The following is a 17,945-nucleotide window of genomic DNA, read 5'->3' as shown; positions in this document are numbered from 1 at the left end:
GTTTGCATGGATACAATGAAGATTTCCTGAAGTTTCAGTAGTGTGTCATCACGTCTTAATAATTGTAATAGTCACGCTGATGCCTACAAATACTCATTTGACGGCAATCAGGACAAGTGACGCGTTTCATGAGACATGCATGTCCTAACATGAGTGTGCTCACCTTGATGATGTCACTGCTGTGCAACGCACACGCTGGCAGCAACCACTTGGAAGGTATCAGGGTATGCTGTTGTTATTGGAAGGACCTGTTCAGGAAGTGTGTAAGAAGGTGTCGCTGTCAGTGGCCGCACCTTTCCACGCCTCGTGACAAGAAGGGGCCGAACAGAACACATAAAAGTCAGTTACCTGTGGCGATGGGAAGAGTAAATAATCAGCAGCGGGTATCACTTCACAGACATGCCATGGATGCTGTGTTCGCTGCTCATAACTGTACTTGTGCTTATTCTCCTCTCCTGCCGTCGCACAAGGTAAGTCTTCAGTCATAAGTGTGGATTTATTGTTTATTTATGATTATTTATTATTGAACTGTCTAGAAATATGTTTTTGGAATATAATACGTGGAATTAATGTATTCAATTATTTACATTATATTGATTAATATGAATTATTTTATGTAATACACAAGGCACACCTACGTGTGGCGCTGTAAACACACACGCGGACAGAACCATATGACACACCACTTTCCAAGGCTGATCTGGAGTAAAGACGAAGTGGAATTACTTCTGCGAGTCATTTTAGAAAATAAGTCGATAAAATATCAATAGTTCAAATATTTAGATATTATGTTGGCTTGTTGTCAAAGCTCACTTTTGGTCATGTGACGGCGACGGATCGGTGACGTCAGCGTTTTCGGTCGTGATATGTGCACACCACTGATTTTCTTTCCGATCCAGTACTGAGTAAAATTCCTGCTTGTATCGGCGATACCGATCCGATACGCTGCAAATTCACCTAATGTGTGTGGTACATTTTATAAAGTAGTAGCATAAAGAATATAATACATTGAATTAATGTATTAAATTATTTACATTTATTATTATTTATATTATATTTTCATTATTTATTTATAGTAATTTATTAATATAAATTATATATATGGTATATTATATTGATTAATATGAATTATTTTAAATATTATATTATATTATTTTAATCATCAATATGTTATATATAATATGAATAATTATTAATATACATATTTTCAAATGATTATTTATGTATTATCTTATTTTTTAAATTAATGATGAATGAACTAATTTGTATTTGTAAACCATACAATACTTTGCCCTTTTTGACCTGAAAAACCTTCCGTGTGGATAGCCCCTGACCTTTAACCTCAGCCACCTAAGCCACCTTGTGTCAGATGTCATTGAAAATCCATCAGGAACAAACGTCCCCACAGTCCCAACAAGGACAAGGAGCAATGACGTTCCAATATCTCCATGTGACCTGTTGCAAATGCTTGTTGAAACTAAAACAAACTCTCTCACCACAATATCATTTTTTTTCTTTCCTTGCATGACACAGAAGGAAAAATGAGCCGCCTTTGGACAAAGGAGTCGTTCCATGGTTGGGCCACGCGTTGGCGTTCTGTGAAGACGCAGCAACGTTTTTGTCCAAAATGAAAGCGAAACACGGCGATGTCTTTACAGTAAGTTGGACGTGTCATCACAGTCCAATAATAATGTCAGCAATAGGTGAAGCTACTTTTAACCCTCATAGGGGACTAAAAAGGCTTGAAAAAGGTGGAGACGTGTAGTAATTCACAGGAATTTATGAGAAATCATGGAAATATAAGGGGAAAACAGACAGATTTATGTTATATATTATTACTATTGTTATACTTGATAGATTTTTAGATGTAGTTGCAGTAGATGTCAACATTCTTTTTTGTTCCTGTTACACAAACATACCAGTGTAAAACAAGGTCTTTCAAATAAATGATGTCATTAAAGTGACCGACTCTGAGTCGTTCCACAGTTCCTCAGATAACTGACCATGGAAAAGTTCAACAAACAGAAAAAAGGCGCACTTGATTTGCTCACCTGCACAGTATGGGTAATCTCGCCTCATTGGAGCATTTTGTTCAATTATCGGTTATCGGAGCTATTTTTAATGTGATCAGATTCATTAGTATGACGTCATAATTCCCTCATATCAGCCTGATAATGATCATGCACATCTATAATTTACATATTATATTTTATGTTGTTTATAGACATGATTTTTTTTTTATTTTAACCTTTTTTATGGAATGTAATATTCACTATTTTTTATTTTTTAACTGTTTGTTTTGTTTTTTTATCATCTATCTTTTTGTGTTGATATAGTGTTTGGCAATAAAGAAGAGTGCATCAGCAGTTAAATGATTAAATCAAATGTTTGATCTGTAGTTGAGAATATTCATTCATTCATTCTTCTTTCCTCTAATAACCATGCAAAATAATGCGCTGTTGTTTGCCAGGTGTGTGTTGCGGGCCATTACGTGACAGTCCTGTTGGATCCAAACTCTTTCGATGCGGTACTGAATGACAACGTCCACCTGGACTTCAGCCGCCACAGGCAGCAGCTGATGATGAGGGTGTTTGGTCTGCAGCTGCCCAGTATGGAGTCCACCGCACAGAGGACCTTCATGAAACGGTGAGCCAGGATTTGTAACATGTTGTACGAATGTCACCATGACTCCATTGTTTGTGTTTGCTTGTAGACACTTTCAAGGTGTCTGCTTGTCCGAGCTGGGTCGTTCCATGAGCGCTCACCTTCTGGAGCTGATCTTGCATCATCAGTGCAGCCAATCAGAGTGGAGGCAAGAGGGACTCTTCAACCTTTGTTACAGCCTCCTGTTCAGGTAACCACGCCTCTAAAAGCACATGCAAACAAATTCAGCAACACCAGAATCTGCTTCAAGACACTTGTTTGTGTTATAAATACGTTTGTCGTGATAAGAAATGGACACAGAAATAATCTGTTCCAGGTTCAAACCATCATAAAACCTTTATTGAATTGCACAGGCAACATTTTTAGTCACATTTTAACATTCAAAACAGTCATGCAAGTGTAAAAAGAAGTTAACCACGGAATATTTCACTTTATGTGGCACATTTATAACATTCACTCATTCAGTACCAACAACATAGTTATACGTGTCTATAACCCCGAACGCCCGATCCCAACAACGTATTTATACGTCTTTTACGTTTTTTTGCACGAGAGGCAAAAAGAGGTGATGACGCTACTCTCCACTGTTGGATTTCACTTCAGAGCAAATTTAAGCCATGAAAACGGCCACAAGGTGGCAGAAGTGCATTTGATAAGACCCAGGCAGAGATCATGTGGACAGAAAAAACACACATGACAGGAAGGAGGAAGTGAGATAGTGTGCAGGAGTGTAGCGTGCAGAAGGTTACGCATTGTAGGGAAATTTCAACACGTGCACACGCATACGCAAATGTGAACAATGTAAATAGTTCATGGTGTTATATTTGTAAATAAATTGTTATTTTGATGTAAAACAACCACTGAAAATCACATTTGACAGCTCATGTTTCACAACTTCTACAATTTAACAAGCCATACAGGTGTAAAAAGAAGCCACGCACTGAATATTAAACTTTTGGCGTCATGTTTTATAATATTTAAAACTGCCATACAATTGTAATAAGAAGTTGTTTGTCAAACTCAAGGCCCGAGGGCCAGATTTGGCCCGCCGTATCGTTTTGTGGCCCGCGAAAGCCTGGAAATAATGCATGTCAAAAAGAACCTTAGAAACCTTTTCAAATTCATTTTCAAATTATGCTTTTTTTAAATATTATTTTATATTACATTAATAAATCATTTTAAATAAACTAAAATAATTTTCGTTTCTTTTGGAAGATTTTTCTCGCTAAATGTACAGTGGTGTTCAAAAGTGTTTGCCCCAGTCCTGATTTCTTATTTTTTTGCATGTTATTCACACTTCAATGTTTCAGGTCATCAAACTAATGTAAATATTAGTCAATGACAACACAGCTGAACACAAAATGCAGTTTTTAAATGAAACCTTTTATTATTAAGAGAGAAAAAAAATCCAAACCTATATGGCTCTGTGTGAAAGTGCTTTCCCCCTGAACCAATAACTAACCTAATAGCGGAACTTTTGTCTTTAGTCTCACATAAGGATTGTGGATGATGGGCAAAATGCTTATTGCTTTTGCGCTTTTGCGCCTTGCTTAACCACTGCACATAAAACACATTTTCTACTCACCGTTAACTTGAATGAAGAGGGTGTTGAGTCTCTTGGCTGCTTGAGATGCTGACCGGTTGTGTTGCTGTGCACAGAGCTGGCTACCTCACACTGTTTGAGAGCGGAGACGACATCGATGACGTCTACACAGAGTTCCGCAAGTTTGACCATCTTCTCGCCAAGATGGCTCGCTGCTCACTCAAAAGAGGTGAGCTGCTTCACTAAAAGTGCGATCCAGTTTGATTTTGCACGATTTAATGCTGAACGTGCGACAGGGGAGAGCGAGACGGCGCTCTCGTCACGGCGGCAACTGTGGCACCTGCTGTCTCGGAGCGAGCACGGCGGGCAGGACGAGTGGAGCTCCTGGCAGGGCAGCTATCAGAGCTTCCTCCGGGAGGAGGGAGTGGATGCTGAGATGCGGAGGAGAGCTCTGCTGATGCAGCTGTGGACCACACAGGTCAGTGCTTTGCTATTTACACTCTTTACTCTTCATCTAGCAAGACATGATGGACAATTGTGTGCTCCCAACTCTGGGAACAATTTGTAGGAAAGCCCTTTTTCTAGGGTCCCAGTGGACAAAGCAAAGTTCATAAAGGCATGATTTCACAATGGAAGAACTTGAGCAGAGACGGTGAAACAACATCAATAACCGTCTTAGAAAATCATCCCAGAGGAGTAAACTCCATATTTTCAATTCTGTAGGTCCCGATAAGCGTGCATGTATTCTCCCGATCACCTATATCAGGGGTGTCCAAAGTGCAGCCCAACATTCTAAAAATATCATTTAACAATGAAACAAAAAAAAAAACAGCAGCAAAAATGGAAAAATGAGCTGTAATTTTACAAGAATGAAGTGAAAATATTAGGAGAAAAAAGAATAACATCATAATATTGTGAGGAAAAATAATGTAATTTTAGTAGCATAAGGATGTATAAAATATTGAAGAAAAAAACTCTTTAAAAATATTTTTATATGAAAAACAAACAAAACAATGAATAATTAGTATGTTATGAAAAATTTGGTTGCAAGAAAAAGTTATAATGCTACAAGAATAAAGTCAAAGTATTATGGCAATAAAGTCCTAATTATGAGAAAAAAGTTGAAATTGTTTTTATAGTTATTTTTTACTTAATATAATACAAATACATATTTTTAATAAAAAAAAATTAAATAATAGTAATAACATGTAAATATATATATATTAAAAATGAATCAAGTCCAAGCTGACATACTGTAAAGCACTGGTTATGCGAGTGGGGGAGTAAGGCGTCTTTCTGCAGTACAATAATCTCTCACCACTTCGAGTGTCAAATGTCACGGTTTTTCAAAAATATATTAACTAACAAATCATGCTGTTTTGTGTTTGAATACGGCTTATTATTAGTGCATATAAGATGCATATTTTAGCACATTTTACATCTTTTTTGCCTAAATTAAACATTTTCAAGCATAAAAATGGCAGAATGAAGTATCATCAACATTGTTGATGACATGTAGTATTCCACACTGGTCACTAGGTGTCAGTAATGTTACTGTAATGTTCAGTGAGATGCACAAGCACCAGACTTGATTGCCGCAACAACAGGCTTTTATTGCAGTTTTGAATCTCACAACAGGCACAATAATCCCTAACTTGAGCTACTGTTGCAGTCGTAACGCACGCCAAGCTAAAACGTCACTTCCTGTCCGCCCCCCACTCAGTTCCCCTGGAACACATTTACAGCAACACACACAACCTTGAGTCTTATTTATGTCTTATTTTCTGCTATTGTATCTACTGCATTGGGTACTAGGAGTGTAAAGGTGACTATAGGGGTGTTATTTCATGTCAGAGGGCTCGAATAATAAAAAACTGTATTTAGAAGGTTGTAAGCAGGTTTTCTATGCTCTAAATACAAAAATATTCCACAATAATTCCTACTTTGTGGAAATTCACTCATCACGGTCAGGTCTGAAATAAATTAAAGACAATAAACAAGGGATTACCGTATCAGTTGATATCCGTAATGAAGTGCTGGACGAGAAAGTGGGCATCTCTACTTCCAACACATTTTCTTTTACATATTTATCATTTTAACACTGGTTCGTGGTCCCATTTGAGCTCAAGTTGTTCCGTTTAACTGACCCAAACATGACAAGTGTGAACTATTCCATCCAGATAATGACTTTTAAACATACCATTTCTATTGTTGCCAAAAACGATTCACAGTATGTGAGAGCATGGAAGCTACGGTGTATTTTTGGTGAAGTATGTAGCTGCTAGTCTTGGAGAGGAGATTCTTCTTCTTCCATATTAACATAAATCATATCGTAGAACATCCAAACACTCCACACCCAAACATTGAATTACACGCTGTTTTAACAAACAATAGGCAAGCAGGTTCCTCGATGGCGGTTAATGTAAGAAGAACATGCCCGGACATGTGCAGCACTCTTCTACTCATGTAGTTCGGAACATTTGACACCTCACAAGTGGATTGTTCATGCAATGGAAAATATTGCCTTTTTATTTTTCTTTTAAATGGGACTACTTGACAGTCAGGAGCCTAAAAGACATGCAATGGGCCACAGATTTTGGTACAACCGTGAAACAAAGCCTGGTTGTGTTATAGTTTGGGCTGCCAAATGATTACAATTTTTAATCAAATTTAATCATGGTTTTCAAAATCATTATTCATGACTAATCACCATTTGCAGCTATGTCTGAAATATGCCCATTTTTACTGTATTTTATTGAAAGAAGGCCAAAAGACAGGACAGGATTATATACATTTGTATGTAGCAACAGCTCCTAATGAATTGAAAATTTAAATCAAGCTAAAAGACAGCACACATGTCTGAAAATCTATTTACCTAACACCTAGCTTCCCAAAGTGGTGTACACCAACTGTCATAGGGGGTACGAGAATAAAAATGAAAAACAATTAGCGTCTAACACTCACAATTACGAGTGTAACTGAACGCCTCACTGTGCAGAGCGCAGCAGAAAGAAGGAAAGAGACAGATCATGACGTTGTTCATTCCTCTGTGTGAGTTATATGAATAAGTAAGCAAGTTTGATGATTATGTTGTACATTAAGAGTGTTTAATCTTGAAGATTTCAATTATATCGGTGGTGTTCCTTTTCCCGAACCGTGAAAACCTGTCAAATGTATGAGCGAGAGAGTGTCGATTCCCTCGAATATGAATGAATGTTGATTAATCATGTTCAATATTTCAAGGTAATGAGGATTTAAAAAGGTTTCTGTTTTTTTAAGAGTGCAGGAGTAGAGGGTACATGGCTAAATGATTATTAAGAACAAAAGTTACAAAAAGTTTATTTACAATTCACACATGGCTCCGTTTACAATCGGTCATCCTTTCAACAGACAAATGTTTCAGACAAACATTGCCACAAATGACTAAAGTATCGATATTTCAGTATCGATCAGCACATCACCAGAAGGGACTAGAGACGAGTTTGTGAGTTGGAGATACATATACTGTATTGTGTTGGAATGGCACTGATGTGTTCAGGTGAGAAAAAAGTTATGAAAGAACGTCAGACTCTGTTTGACTCTGTGGGGACGCTACACTGTGCCTCCGTCTGTCGTCATAACAGAGGGGCGTGGCTTGCCATGATGCTTATGCCTTAATTATGCTAAAAATTGATAACGCAATTAAAGAAATCAATTACTTACCGCCAACGCTCTATTTTGGACAGCCCTAATTACAGTATTCTACTTTCTCGAGCCCTTAGTGCAGTCTCTTACCAGCAGGGGGCGATGGTAATCTATACACGCAGCTGTAGTGCAAAACATCTCCACCCCTCGCTGGAACAAAGATGCTGTTCAGCATGCAGCAGCAGTGCGCAACGTGAGGAAAGCCTCCACAGTGGGTCACCTGATGCGGGAGCTCTCGGATGCTCCGCAGATTAAGAAAAGACCATCCATGAGTGAGTCAGTCAGTCCTCGCTCAGGCTGGTTTGTGTGTGCTGGAAAGTGGAGCATCCCTGCAGAGAGAAGAGGGATTAGCTGGAAAGGTGTTGGAAAGGTGGCACCTGCAGCCTGATGCAGAGGTTGTATGTGTTTATATACTGTATATATATATGTGTGTGTGTGTGTGTATATACAATCAATGCTCATGATTTATTGCTTGCTTTCTCCCTTTTGAGGGCAAGCAACCATGCACACACACACACTCAAAAATCACTGGCATCCTTTATTATTAAAGGAATAAATGATTTAGGAACACGAGTTTTCATCGTCATCATTAATAATTCACATTGCAGAAAACATGACAAGGCTTCTCCTAACTTTGTGAGAAGCAGGACCACTATACTCACCTTCTCTTCCAAACATCCTCCAGAAATAACTGCAACCACTCCACCATCACACCATTTGGAAGCTGACCTAAAAGTCCATGGAAAATAAGGCCCAAAAGTAGGACAAGAGTCCAGAAAAAAATAACCTCCTGGACCACTTGGGGTTTCTTGGTGGACCAACAGAGGTCTGAGGACCCCACTTTGAGAAACATTAGTCCAGGACAAACCTAAATTTAGGCTTTGTGTGACCCCATTTTAGGTCCAAACTCAATAGTCTGGGAAACATTCAGAAAGTGGGGCAGTGCACCAGAAGACGGCACTGTTGTTCACAACATGTATTTGAAATGAAAGACAGAGTAGGCATTGCATTTTAAAATCAATGCACATAAAAATGCACATGAAACTACTATACAAAATACTAATAATGATTAGTATTTCACATCCACAGTTTCAAAGTTCACAGGTAATGAAAGTAGTCGATGTCGTTCACAAATAATTCACAATTCAATTCAATATGGCAATAGATAATTACACATAATTCCTCAATAGTTGTGTACATAACCTGAGTGGAGGTAATATGTCAGTCAAAATAGCTACAGTACGTAGCGTTCATTCTACACACAGTTTTGTTTTATGCCCAGTTAGCATTTGCTATCAAACATTACACATACACATGACATGAAAATGATTATGCAGCCAAGGTCAAGGCAACATATTAAAAAGGTTTCAGCAATGAGCACATTTTTCAAATGATCAGGAAATAATAGTTTAACAAACAAAAGTGTAGAAAACACACATTTCCATAGTGGAGTTCAGGACGCGAAGCCAAGCCATCAAACAATTGACTTTTTTTCTACATAATCAGCCGCTACAAGTCAACAGATAGCTTTTGTTATGGATGTACTGTAGACACCTCAACGCTGAGCTAGTTTATCCGTAATCAGAATAATAAAAATGAAAGTTGTATCTCCGTGTGTGGCTTGAGACGCCTTTTCACCACTTCATACTGCGATACTGTTGTAAAAGTATTGGGTATAAATAAACTCCAAATTCTAATCGTTCCCTGAATCCCTGCCGACTCTCCCTGTCCTTCCCCTGCTATATGGGGCAGTAGAGCGTCCAAGAAAACAGCAGAGTGGGAAGAAAAAAAACTCCATTGGATTTCTGCCCGGCCAATTCTGCCTCTTGCTAAAACTGTGAAGTTGTATTTGCACACAGTGACTTAATTGTTGTCTGCTCTTAGTGTTTCGTGCACGCGTGTATTGTAATTTCCTCAGCAGTGCATATTCCACCCAAAATTCCAGTAGCGTATCTGCTGGCATGGTCATTAAGGACAGAGGGACAGTGTGTGATGTAGCTTGGGAGTGCGGTGGCCATTTGGCCTGGCTGTCAGTGCAGAGATGTGCCTGAGTAGAAAAGAACAGCTCTCTTAACCCTGAGCTATTACTGTCTGACAGGATCAGGTGTCTCTGCCCGAGAGGCTTTACAGCCGTGTAGCATCATTCTCTGGATTGTCCTCACAGAGAAAGCAATCACAGACCCTTCATTAGGCACACCGTGTCCAATTCAGGAAATTCTGCCTTTAAAGACACAGAACAACAGTGCATGTGTACCTAATGAAGTGTCTAGCAGATGCTGCTGTGTTTTGTATGTATGTAAGCATGTGTGTATGTATGTATGTATGTATGTATGCATGTATGTATGTACAGTATATATGTATGTATGTATGTATGTATGTGTGTATGTATGTATGCATGTATGTATGTACAGTATATATGTACGTATGTGTGTATGTATGTACAGTATATATGTACTGTGTGTATGTATGGTATGTATGCATGCATGCATGTATGTATGTACTGTATGTATGTATGCATGTATGTATGTACTGTATGTATGTATGTATGGTATGTATGCATGCATGCATGTATGTACTGTATGTATGTATGGTATGCATGCATGCATGCATGTATGTATGTATGTACTGTATGTATGTATGTATGTATGTACAGTATATATGTACTGTATGTATGTATGTATGTATGTATGCATGTATGTATGCATGTATGTATGTATGTATGTATGTATGTATGTACTGTATGTATGTATGTACTGTATGTATGTACTGTAGGTATGTATGTATGTATGTATGTATGTATGTATGTATGTACAGTATATATGTACTGTATGTATGTATGTACTGTATGTATGTATGTATGTATGTACTGTATGTATGTATGTATGTATGTATGTATGTATGTATGTATATATGTATGTATGTATGAATTGGAAATGACTCAGTTGTGCTAAATGGCATGTGTCTTTGTCCCTCCTATGCAGTGTAATATTGGACCAGCTGCCTTTTGGCTCCTTGGCTTCCTGCTCACCCACCCTCAGGCCATGGAGACGCTTCAATCAGAGATGAGAGGTCTTACCCAGGAGGACGGCTCCCCCCAGCATCCCTCCATAATGGAGACGCACAGCACCCCCGTGTTCGGTACGCATCATCCATCCACCTGGATGGAGAAAGCACCTTCACAATAAAAAAAGCAAAGACGTTACACGCAGTCAAGCTAACGCTCCATCCGTCCCACAGACAGCGTTCTGAAGGAAACCCTGCGCCTCACCGCCGCCGCAATGATCACCAGAGAGGTGGTGCACGACAAAATCCTGCACATGTCCAACGGGCAGGACTACCACCTTAGACGGGGGGACAAAGTGTGTCTCTTCCCCTTCCTGAGCCCACAAATGGACCCAGAGATACACCAAGAACCACAGGTACACTTACTTACTCGTACATTAACATTATTACTAGGGATGCACCGTATCGTTCTTTTTTTTTTCAAACCGATACTGATAACTTTCTGCTTCTCAAGATCGATATGATACTAATAACTTACAACTTTTTTAGATCTACTTTTTAAATTTAGATTGAAGTGTAGTTTGTGCACACCTGGAGGTAAGAAAGACTGGAACAAATTAGGATTTGTTGATTTGTCCTAATCAAATATCATGACATTACTACAGTACTACCACATCACTGCTATCAGGAGAACCAGAGTAGAGAGTGGAGGGAGCCACCTGCCGTGGCCCAGCAAGGTGCACTGTAATCGGGCGGGCGCACACCCCGAGCAGCCGGTGTGATGCGGCGGAGGTCTCTGGCAACCTTTTGCACTTTCAAACGCTGCAGCACTGGCGTTTAAGGTGGTTAAGATTTTTTGGTTGGTTGGTTTAATTAATTTCGAACACGCATATGTGTGCTCAATGTTTTTTTTCCCCTCATCCTGGAGCATTTGGAACAACGTTCTTCCTCTTAAAGTGAATGTTTGTTTACAAGTGAGCTTACGACAGGACGATAATTATTTTGCACCCCTAATTATTAGCATGATGTGCCAACAGCTAATTGACTAATCATTTTCATAACTTCAGTGGGCCTTCAATTCAGACCCCATGCAGCATAATCACATTTCATTTCTATGATAAATAAAAATAGAATAATAGTAATAAAAATCAAATGGAATCATAAAAAATACAATGATGACTTTTTTTTGGTAAAAACCTGGAAATAAATATAATTAAAATGCCATCGTCATTATAAATCCAAAAAAATAACACATAGAAAAATATATATAATCATATATATATAATCATTTACACTAACACTAAATAATAATAATAATTATTATTATTATACTGTGTCAATACAGTATTATACTACTGAAAATGATAAACATTCTAATGATTGTAATTTTTTCTAATGATGACATTTTTAATGTGTCAAGTAATATAATAAAATCAACATTTTATATATAATTGTAAATAAAGACAATAAAAAAGTAAACAAAGCTCATAGAAATAAAGGGAAATATGAATGATATACTGTATAGATTTTTTTACAAATATATTATGACAATAATAGTATACTGATATGAACTGAAAAGTTCGCTTAATTGGAAAATTATGCTGAAACTAAACACTGCCAGTACAACTAATACTTTGAGTAATAACGATGATAATAATAATAATAATCGGGTATATCAATGCAACATCATTGTACTTCGTGGTGATGAGTATGTTCTCATTATTCAGATGACATCTATTCACTGAGTGGCTCATTGTTCTCCCGACTCACAGTGACGCATGCATGCAAGGTCCATTTTGGACACCAATTACTGTAGGTTACCACGTATGATGCACATAGCGCTGGGAGAGACATCTTTTTTTGTCTTCTTTGTGACAGATGTTCAAGTATGACCGCTTCCTAAACGAAGATATGACAGCCAAGGATCATTTCTACAAGGACGGGAGAAGGTTGAAGTACGTCACCATGCCTTGGGGCGCAGGCAGCAACGCGTGCGTGGGGAAAGACTTTGCCGTCACAGCGATTAAAAAGTCAGTGTCTTAAGATCCGTATCTCTCATGTCACATCATGTGTTTTTAAAATGATGTATTCAGCATCAAAGCTGCACTGGCTCCAGTTTCAGCCTAGTTCTGAACGGATTGAAGCCACGGTGTAGGCTGACTGTTGTCACGGTCTGGTACGATTCGATTAAGCGGATGTGGAGACACGGCGGCAGGTTGCTTTCAATAAAGCCTGAAATGAACGAAAAAGGTCAACTCACACAATGTGACGCGACACACAATAACAAAGAAGCTTAAGAGGCACCGCTAGGACATAAACATAACATAAAACTCACCATGGGAGGTGGAAAAGACTGGAAAAGAGGAAAACAACAAACAGAGATGCAACTGAATGCATCCAACACACAAGTAACGAGAGTCTAATGAGCTCTAATGATGAGCTGAATCCATGCCGACTATGATCCAGTAAAGGCTTATGTTCCGTAATAGAGCGGTTAAATATCATTCCATGCAGCAGACGTATTGATGTTACGTCCTAACATGTCATCGATTTTCATGAGGGGCGTCAGGAGACACTCAGTTCACGAGATGAGACAATACAGTGAAAAAATATATGACAATATTGCAATCTACTAATTTCATTTACACTCTTCTGCACTGTGCGTATGCTAGCGGCCCCGCCTCTACCCACCGCGAAAAAGAGATTGCATGACTGAGAAAAGGGCTCACTCCGTTCATGCTGTTGATCTATGGAAGAAACGTGCCAAACTGCTGAAAGCAATGCACAGAGTGAACTCTCTCCCTGCCTGTTTGGAGGCGGGAGACGAGGAAAACAGACCCGCGTGCACATGGCAATATATCGAGGCCGGCAAAAGTATCCAGTTCATTTTCATTTATTGTGTGATTTAACGAGTTATTATTGTCCCGGGCCTCGTGCCCACGAGACATTTTTTTTCCGAACGAGAAATCTTGTCTCGTTTTAATCTCACGAGATCTTGCGACTGCCCTGATTTTCATGAAGCAACATTTGACTCTTACCCTCGTTTCCGTGCAGATTTGTGCTCCTGATGCTCGCTCATGTGGACCTGCAAGTGTGCGACCCGAAAGCGCAAATGCCTCCGGTCGATTCCAGCCGCTACGGTTTCGGGATGCTCCAGCCGGAGGGGGATCTACTGGTCCGTTACAAACTGAAGAGGACAATTACAAGTATTTAATTCACCAATAGATATGTAATTTATATACATACATACAGGGTATGCTAGTATATACAGTGTGTATATATCGTGTACATTTATTTATTCATTATTATTCATGTATGCAAATGTTCTGTTTCAATGTCATGTGGTTTCATTTCAAGACGTGCTTGCCAAATTCAAGAACTACGACATTATTAAAAATAAATGAGGAAAACAAAACAATTGTGTGTGTATTGGAAATGTATTCTCACAGGACACTTCATCAGGTACACCTCCACTGTCTATAAATAAGAGGCGCCACCACTGAAGAGTTATGGCAGGATCCAGAAGGCCGCCACGCACTTCCTTCACTCCCCTCCCGCATGTCAAACCCACCAACTCCCTCAAACCAAAGCTGGTTCACCCCAAAATCTAAATCCTGAGAAGCAAACTCAGCAATGCTGTTTATGCAATGGCCTCTACATTGTAGAGACCAAGCAACCCTTGCACCAACAACATAGGAGAGCAGTTTCTTCAGGCCCGAAGCCAGCAGTTTATTTGCATCTCAAAAAGAAGGGACATTGCTTTGAGGACATCGATGTACAAATTCTGGATAGGCAGGATGTGGTTTGAAAGAGGAGTCCTATAAGATGTTAGCCTGGTTGGTCTTAACCACCTTCAGTGGTGTCTGCCATCTTGACTGTGTTTGGTACAGATGTTCCAGTACACTGTTCCTGCTACCTGGTTATGCTGCTCCATTTATGCCCTTCCCTGCCAGCATCTTACACCCTGCTGTGATGTGCTGCACCGTCTCTGGGGCTTCTCTGCACAGACTGCACCAATGGTCCTGCCTGATGTGGTAGAACTCTAGACCTCTGTTGATCTTGCGTTGAGAGCCTGTTCTTGCCTCCGTGCTCCCTTCCAGTCCAGCCTTTTCCAGCCACTGTTACGTTTTCACAACGCCAGCCAATTCTTCTTCAATTTGCGGGTGGTACATGCCATGCCGGGTTTTGTCTTTCCATGACAGCCCATCTGGACTCCTCCTAAAAAGGCTTCTGTTGCCTGAGGCATTCACTTAGCAGGTCATCCCTGGGGGCCATCTTCTTGATTTATTTTTGGAGGCCTGTTGTTACCTCCTGGATAGTGCCTGTGACGCTCACTAGTCCTCGGCTTCCCTCCTTGCGACCCGGATCTGGGTAAGTGGAAGAAAAAAGATAGATGAATGGATCATTTTATTTTTCATATTCATCCATCCATCCATCCATTTTCTTCTGCTTATCCGGGTCCGGATCACAGGTGCAGTGTCTCAGTAGGGTAGCCCAGACTTCCTGGTCTCTGGCCACCTCTTACAGTTCCACGGCTCCAGTTCATTTCAGGCGCTTATTTCCGCAATCTTGCTCTTTCTGCCAATACTCAAAGTTTGTGAGGGTAGGAACGTACAGTCATGGAAAAAATGATTAAACTAGCCTCGTTTCTTCAGTTTATTGATCCATTTTAATGCCTGCTACAACTAAAGGTGCATTTGTTTGGACAAATATAACGATGATAACAAATATAGCTCATAAGAGTTTAATGTAAGAGCTGATATGTAGCAACTTCCTTGGTTTTCTTGATAATAACCAAAATCACTTACGTTCTGACATGAATAGCTATAGCATTGCACTGCCAAAAAACGTAACTCTTATTAGCTATTTTTGTTGTCATTGTTCTATTTGTCCAAACAAAAGTACCTTTAGTTGTATCAGGCATTAAAATGAACAAGAAACTGAAGAAACAAGGTTGGTCTCATCATTTTCTCCATGACCGTAGATCGACCGGTAAATCAAGAGCTTTGTCTTCTGGTTCAGCTCCTTCTTCACCACGACGGTCTGGTCTACAGACCGGGTCAGTAATGCGGTCTACAGCGACCGCATTACTGCAGACGCTGCGCCGATCTGCCCGTCGATCTCACGTTGATCTCACACAAAAGTTCACAGCTTGATGAGGCCATCAGGACATCCAACGTCCATGTGGAAATAACATTACATCACAATTATAAAAACAGTAAACAAATATATATTTATAAACTAAAACAAAATACCAACAACAATCATCAGCCAGCAGGAATAAAGTAAAAAAATAATGACAAATAAATACTAATAGCAGGATTTTCTATCATTCTTAAAGCAAAACATGCATACTCTTGGCAGGACATAAATACATGTTTGCTTCAACAAGCGTTCGTCAAGTATTTGAACGTTTACATCATATTTTGTTGTGTTGACGATCGCAGACCTGTGGTGCGTTCAGGTGTCAGCTGGATGAGGCTCAGAAAGAGTTAACTGTGATGTGCTGGAGGAGACCGGCGCGCCGCCTGGATCCCACTGTGGAAGACCTCCATCTCCTCCTCCTCCTCTTCCAGCTGCGGTGGACTGGGCAGCACCGGTCCGGTTCCAGATGACAATCTGTCGGTACTTGTTGATCCCCACGGGCCGAGGTGCGGAGCGATAAATGCGGCCAAGTGACGCATGTGGTGGTCGCTGTAGATATGTGTGACATGTCGGAGGAGGGCGGGTATGGATGGCATCAGAGCCCGGCTCTAGTAGACCAGTGACGGCGTCTTCTTTTATGATTTGGATTTACCTCCTTCTCAGCCGGAGATCAACCAAGTCACCACGGTAATGAACGATTTGTCTTATATAAGCTTGTATCATCACATTCTCTAGCTTGTGTACATCTACGCTCGGCTTCTGCGGCGCCAATGTGGAGCAAAACACGCATTTGCAACCATTTTACAGCATTAAACATCACAGAGTTGGTATTGTCTTGAAGATCTGCTTTATTCCCTGCTTGTGCGCGTCGTATAATTGTTGTTCTGGCCGTCACTAGGAGGGAGAACGCTTCTTTTTTGTAAAAAAAAATCTCTTCCACATAATGTGCGCATTTCACTTCGTGAAAGCCTCATTGTGAGTGTTACAGTGTTGATGTATGTTAGAGAAGGAGGCTCTCACAGGCCTGATTGTGTGTGAAAGTTTGTGTGACAGTGACGGATGATCTCATTTGTCAACCCGAAGGACTAAAAACACACAAAAATCCCTTTAAAATGTCAAAAACAGCGCACTGGATGCATTACAAAGTGTGTGTACGTGTGTGTATTCACGGTTTGATTGAGTTTCAGCACTGGACAGCTCCGTGCGTCCCCACCCACGCTGCGTGACAAAGATCCACTCCAATGACACACACAGTGCCTCACACACAACAACTAAAGAGGAAATAGCAGGAACACACAAAAAAAACGTGTCTCCACTGACACGCAGGAGATCAAGCTGATTTATCCTCTTCGATTCTAGGATTTTAAAGGAAAACTGCACTTAAAAAAAGTGCCCATCATCCACAATCCTTATGTGAGACGTGAACACTCTTCTGTGTGTTCTAAAGATATAAAAACAGCAGGTCATTAATGCACGTAATGGGACACACCTATTCCGCCTAGAAAGGCTCCAAAAAGCTCCAACAAGGTTTTATGGTTTTATATCCATGCTGTGAGCATGTAGTAACAGCTACATTCATGATAACATGGAATACTTACAGTATTTTGCTCATTTTTAAGCATTAGCGGAACTTCCTTCCTGGGTGCATTGATTTCACATAGCAACATAGAAAGGAACGCTACACCTAGTGTTAACTTTTCCTAACTCAAAAACAAAAACACAGCAGCAGTGGCGGCAGCTCCAATATGTAGCGTTACCTTTCGCTAGTGGCCTGAGGCGTTGTGAGCGAGTGTGTGGTGAAGCTAGTCGCTAGCTGGAGGTTTTTCGGAAGGCTTTAGAGGCGGAATAGATGCATCCCAATACGTGCTTTCTTAGCTGTCTCTTTTTATCTGTTTTTATTTCTGTA

The 17,945-nt window shown here is 39.9% G+C and overlaps 3 protein-coding genes across 3 annotated transcripts in view; 2 read left to right on the top strand and 1 right to left on the bottom strand.

Moving 5' to 3' along the window:
* Positions 1–322, bottom strand: part of LOC129186141 (SLIT-ROBO Rho GTPase-activating protein 3-like) — a 44,833-nt gene extending 44,511 nt beyond the window's left edge. Inside the window, exon 1 of the mRNA XM_054784084.1 lies at positions 164–322. The gene's annotated coding sequence lies outside the window, so the exon portion shown is untranslated. The remainder of the gene's footprint in view (positions 1–163) is intronic.
* On the top strand, positions 216–14,302 carry ptgis (prostaglandin I2 (prostacyclin) synthase). The gene is made up of 10 exons (XM_054784092.1): positions 216–470; positions 1,534–1,657; positions 2,471–2,646; positions 2,714–2,854; positions 4,324–4,436; positions 4,504–4,685; positions 10,873–11,029; positions 11,129–11,310; positions 12,773–12,924; positions 13,949–14,302. Exons 1-10 carry the CDS (start codon positions 400–402, stop codon positions 14,106–14,108), a joined length of 1,458 nt encoding a protein of 485 aa, XP_054640067.1. The 5' UTR covers positions 216–399; the 3' UTR covers positions 14,109–14,302.
* Positions 14,303–16,417: 2,115 nt separating this feature from the next.
* kcnb1 (potassium voltage-gated channel, Shab-related subfamily, member 1) overlaps positions 16,418–17,945 on the top strand; it is a 43,376-nt gene continuing 41,848 nt past the window's right edge. Inside the window, exon 1 of the mRNA XM_054783679.1 lies at positions 16,418–16,726. The gene's annotated coding sequence lies outside the window, so the exon portion shown is untranslated. The remainder of the gene's footprint in view (positions 16,727–17,945) is intronic.

Source organism: Dunckerocampus dactyliophorus, chromosome 8 (genome assembly GCF_027744805.1).
Source record: "Dunckerocampus dactyliophorus isolate RoL2022-P2 chromosome 8, RoL_Ddac_1.1, whole genome shotgun sequence".
NCBI classification, from domain to species: domain Eukaryota; kingdom Metazoa; phylum Chordata; class Actinopteri; order Syngnathiformes; family Syngnathidae; genus Dunckerocampus; species Dunckerocampus dactyliophorus.
The sequence above is the reverse complement of the archived record's forward strand: the minus strand, read 5'-3'. Positions and strand labels throughout refer to the sequence as shown.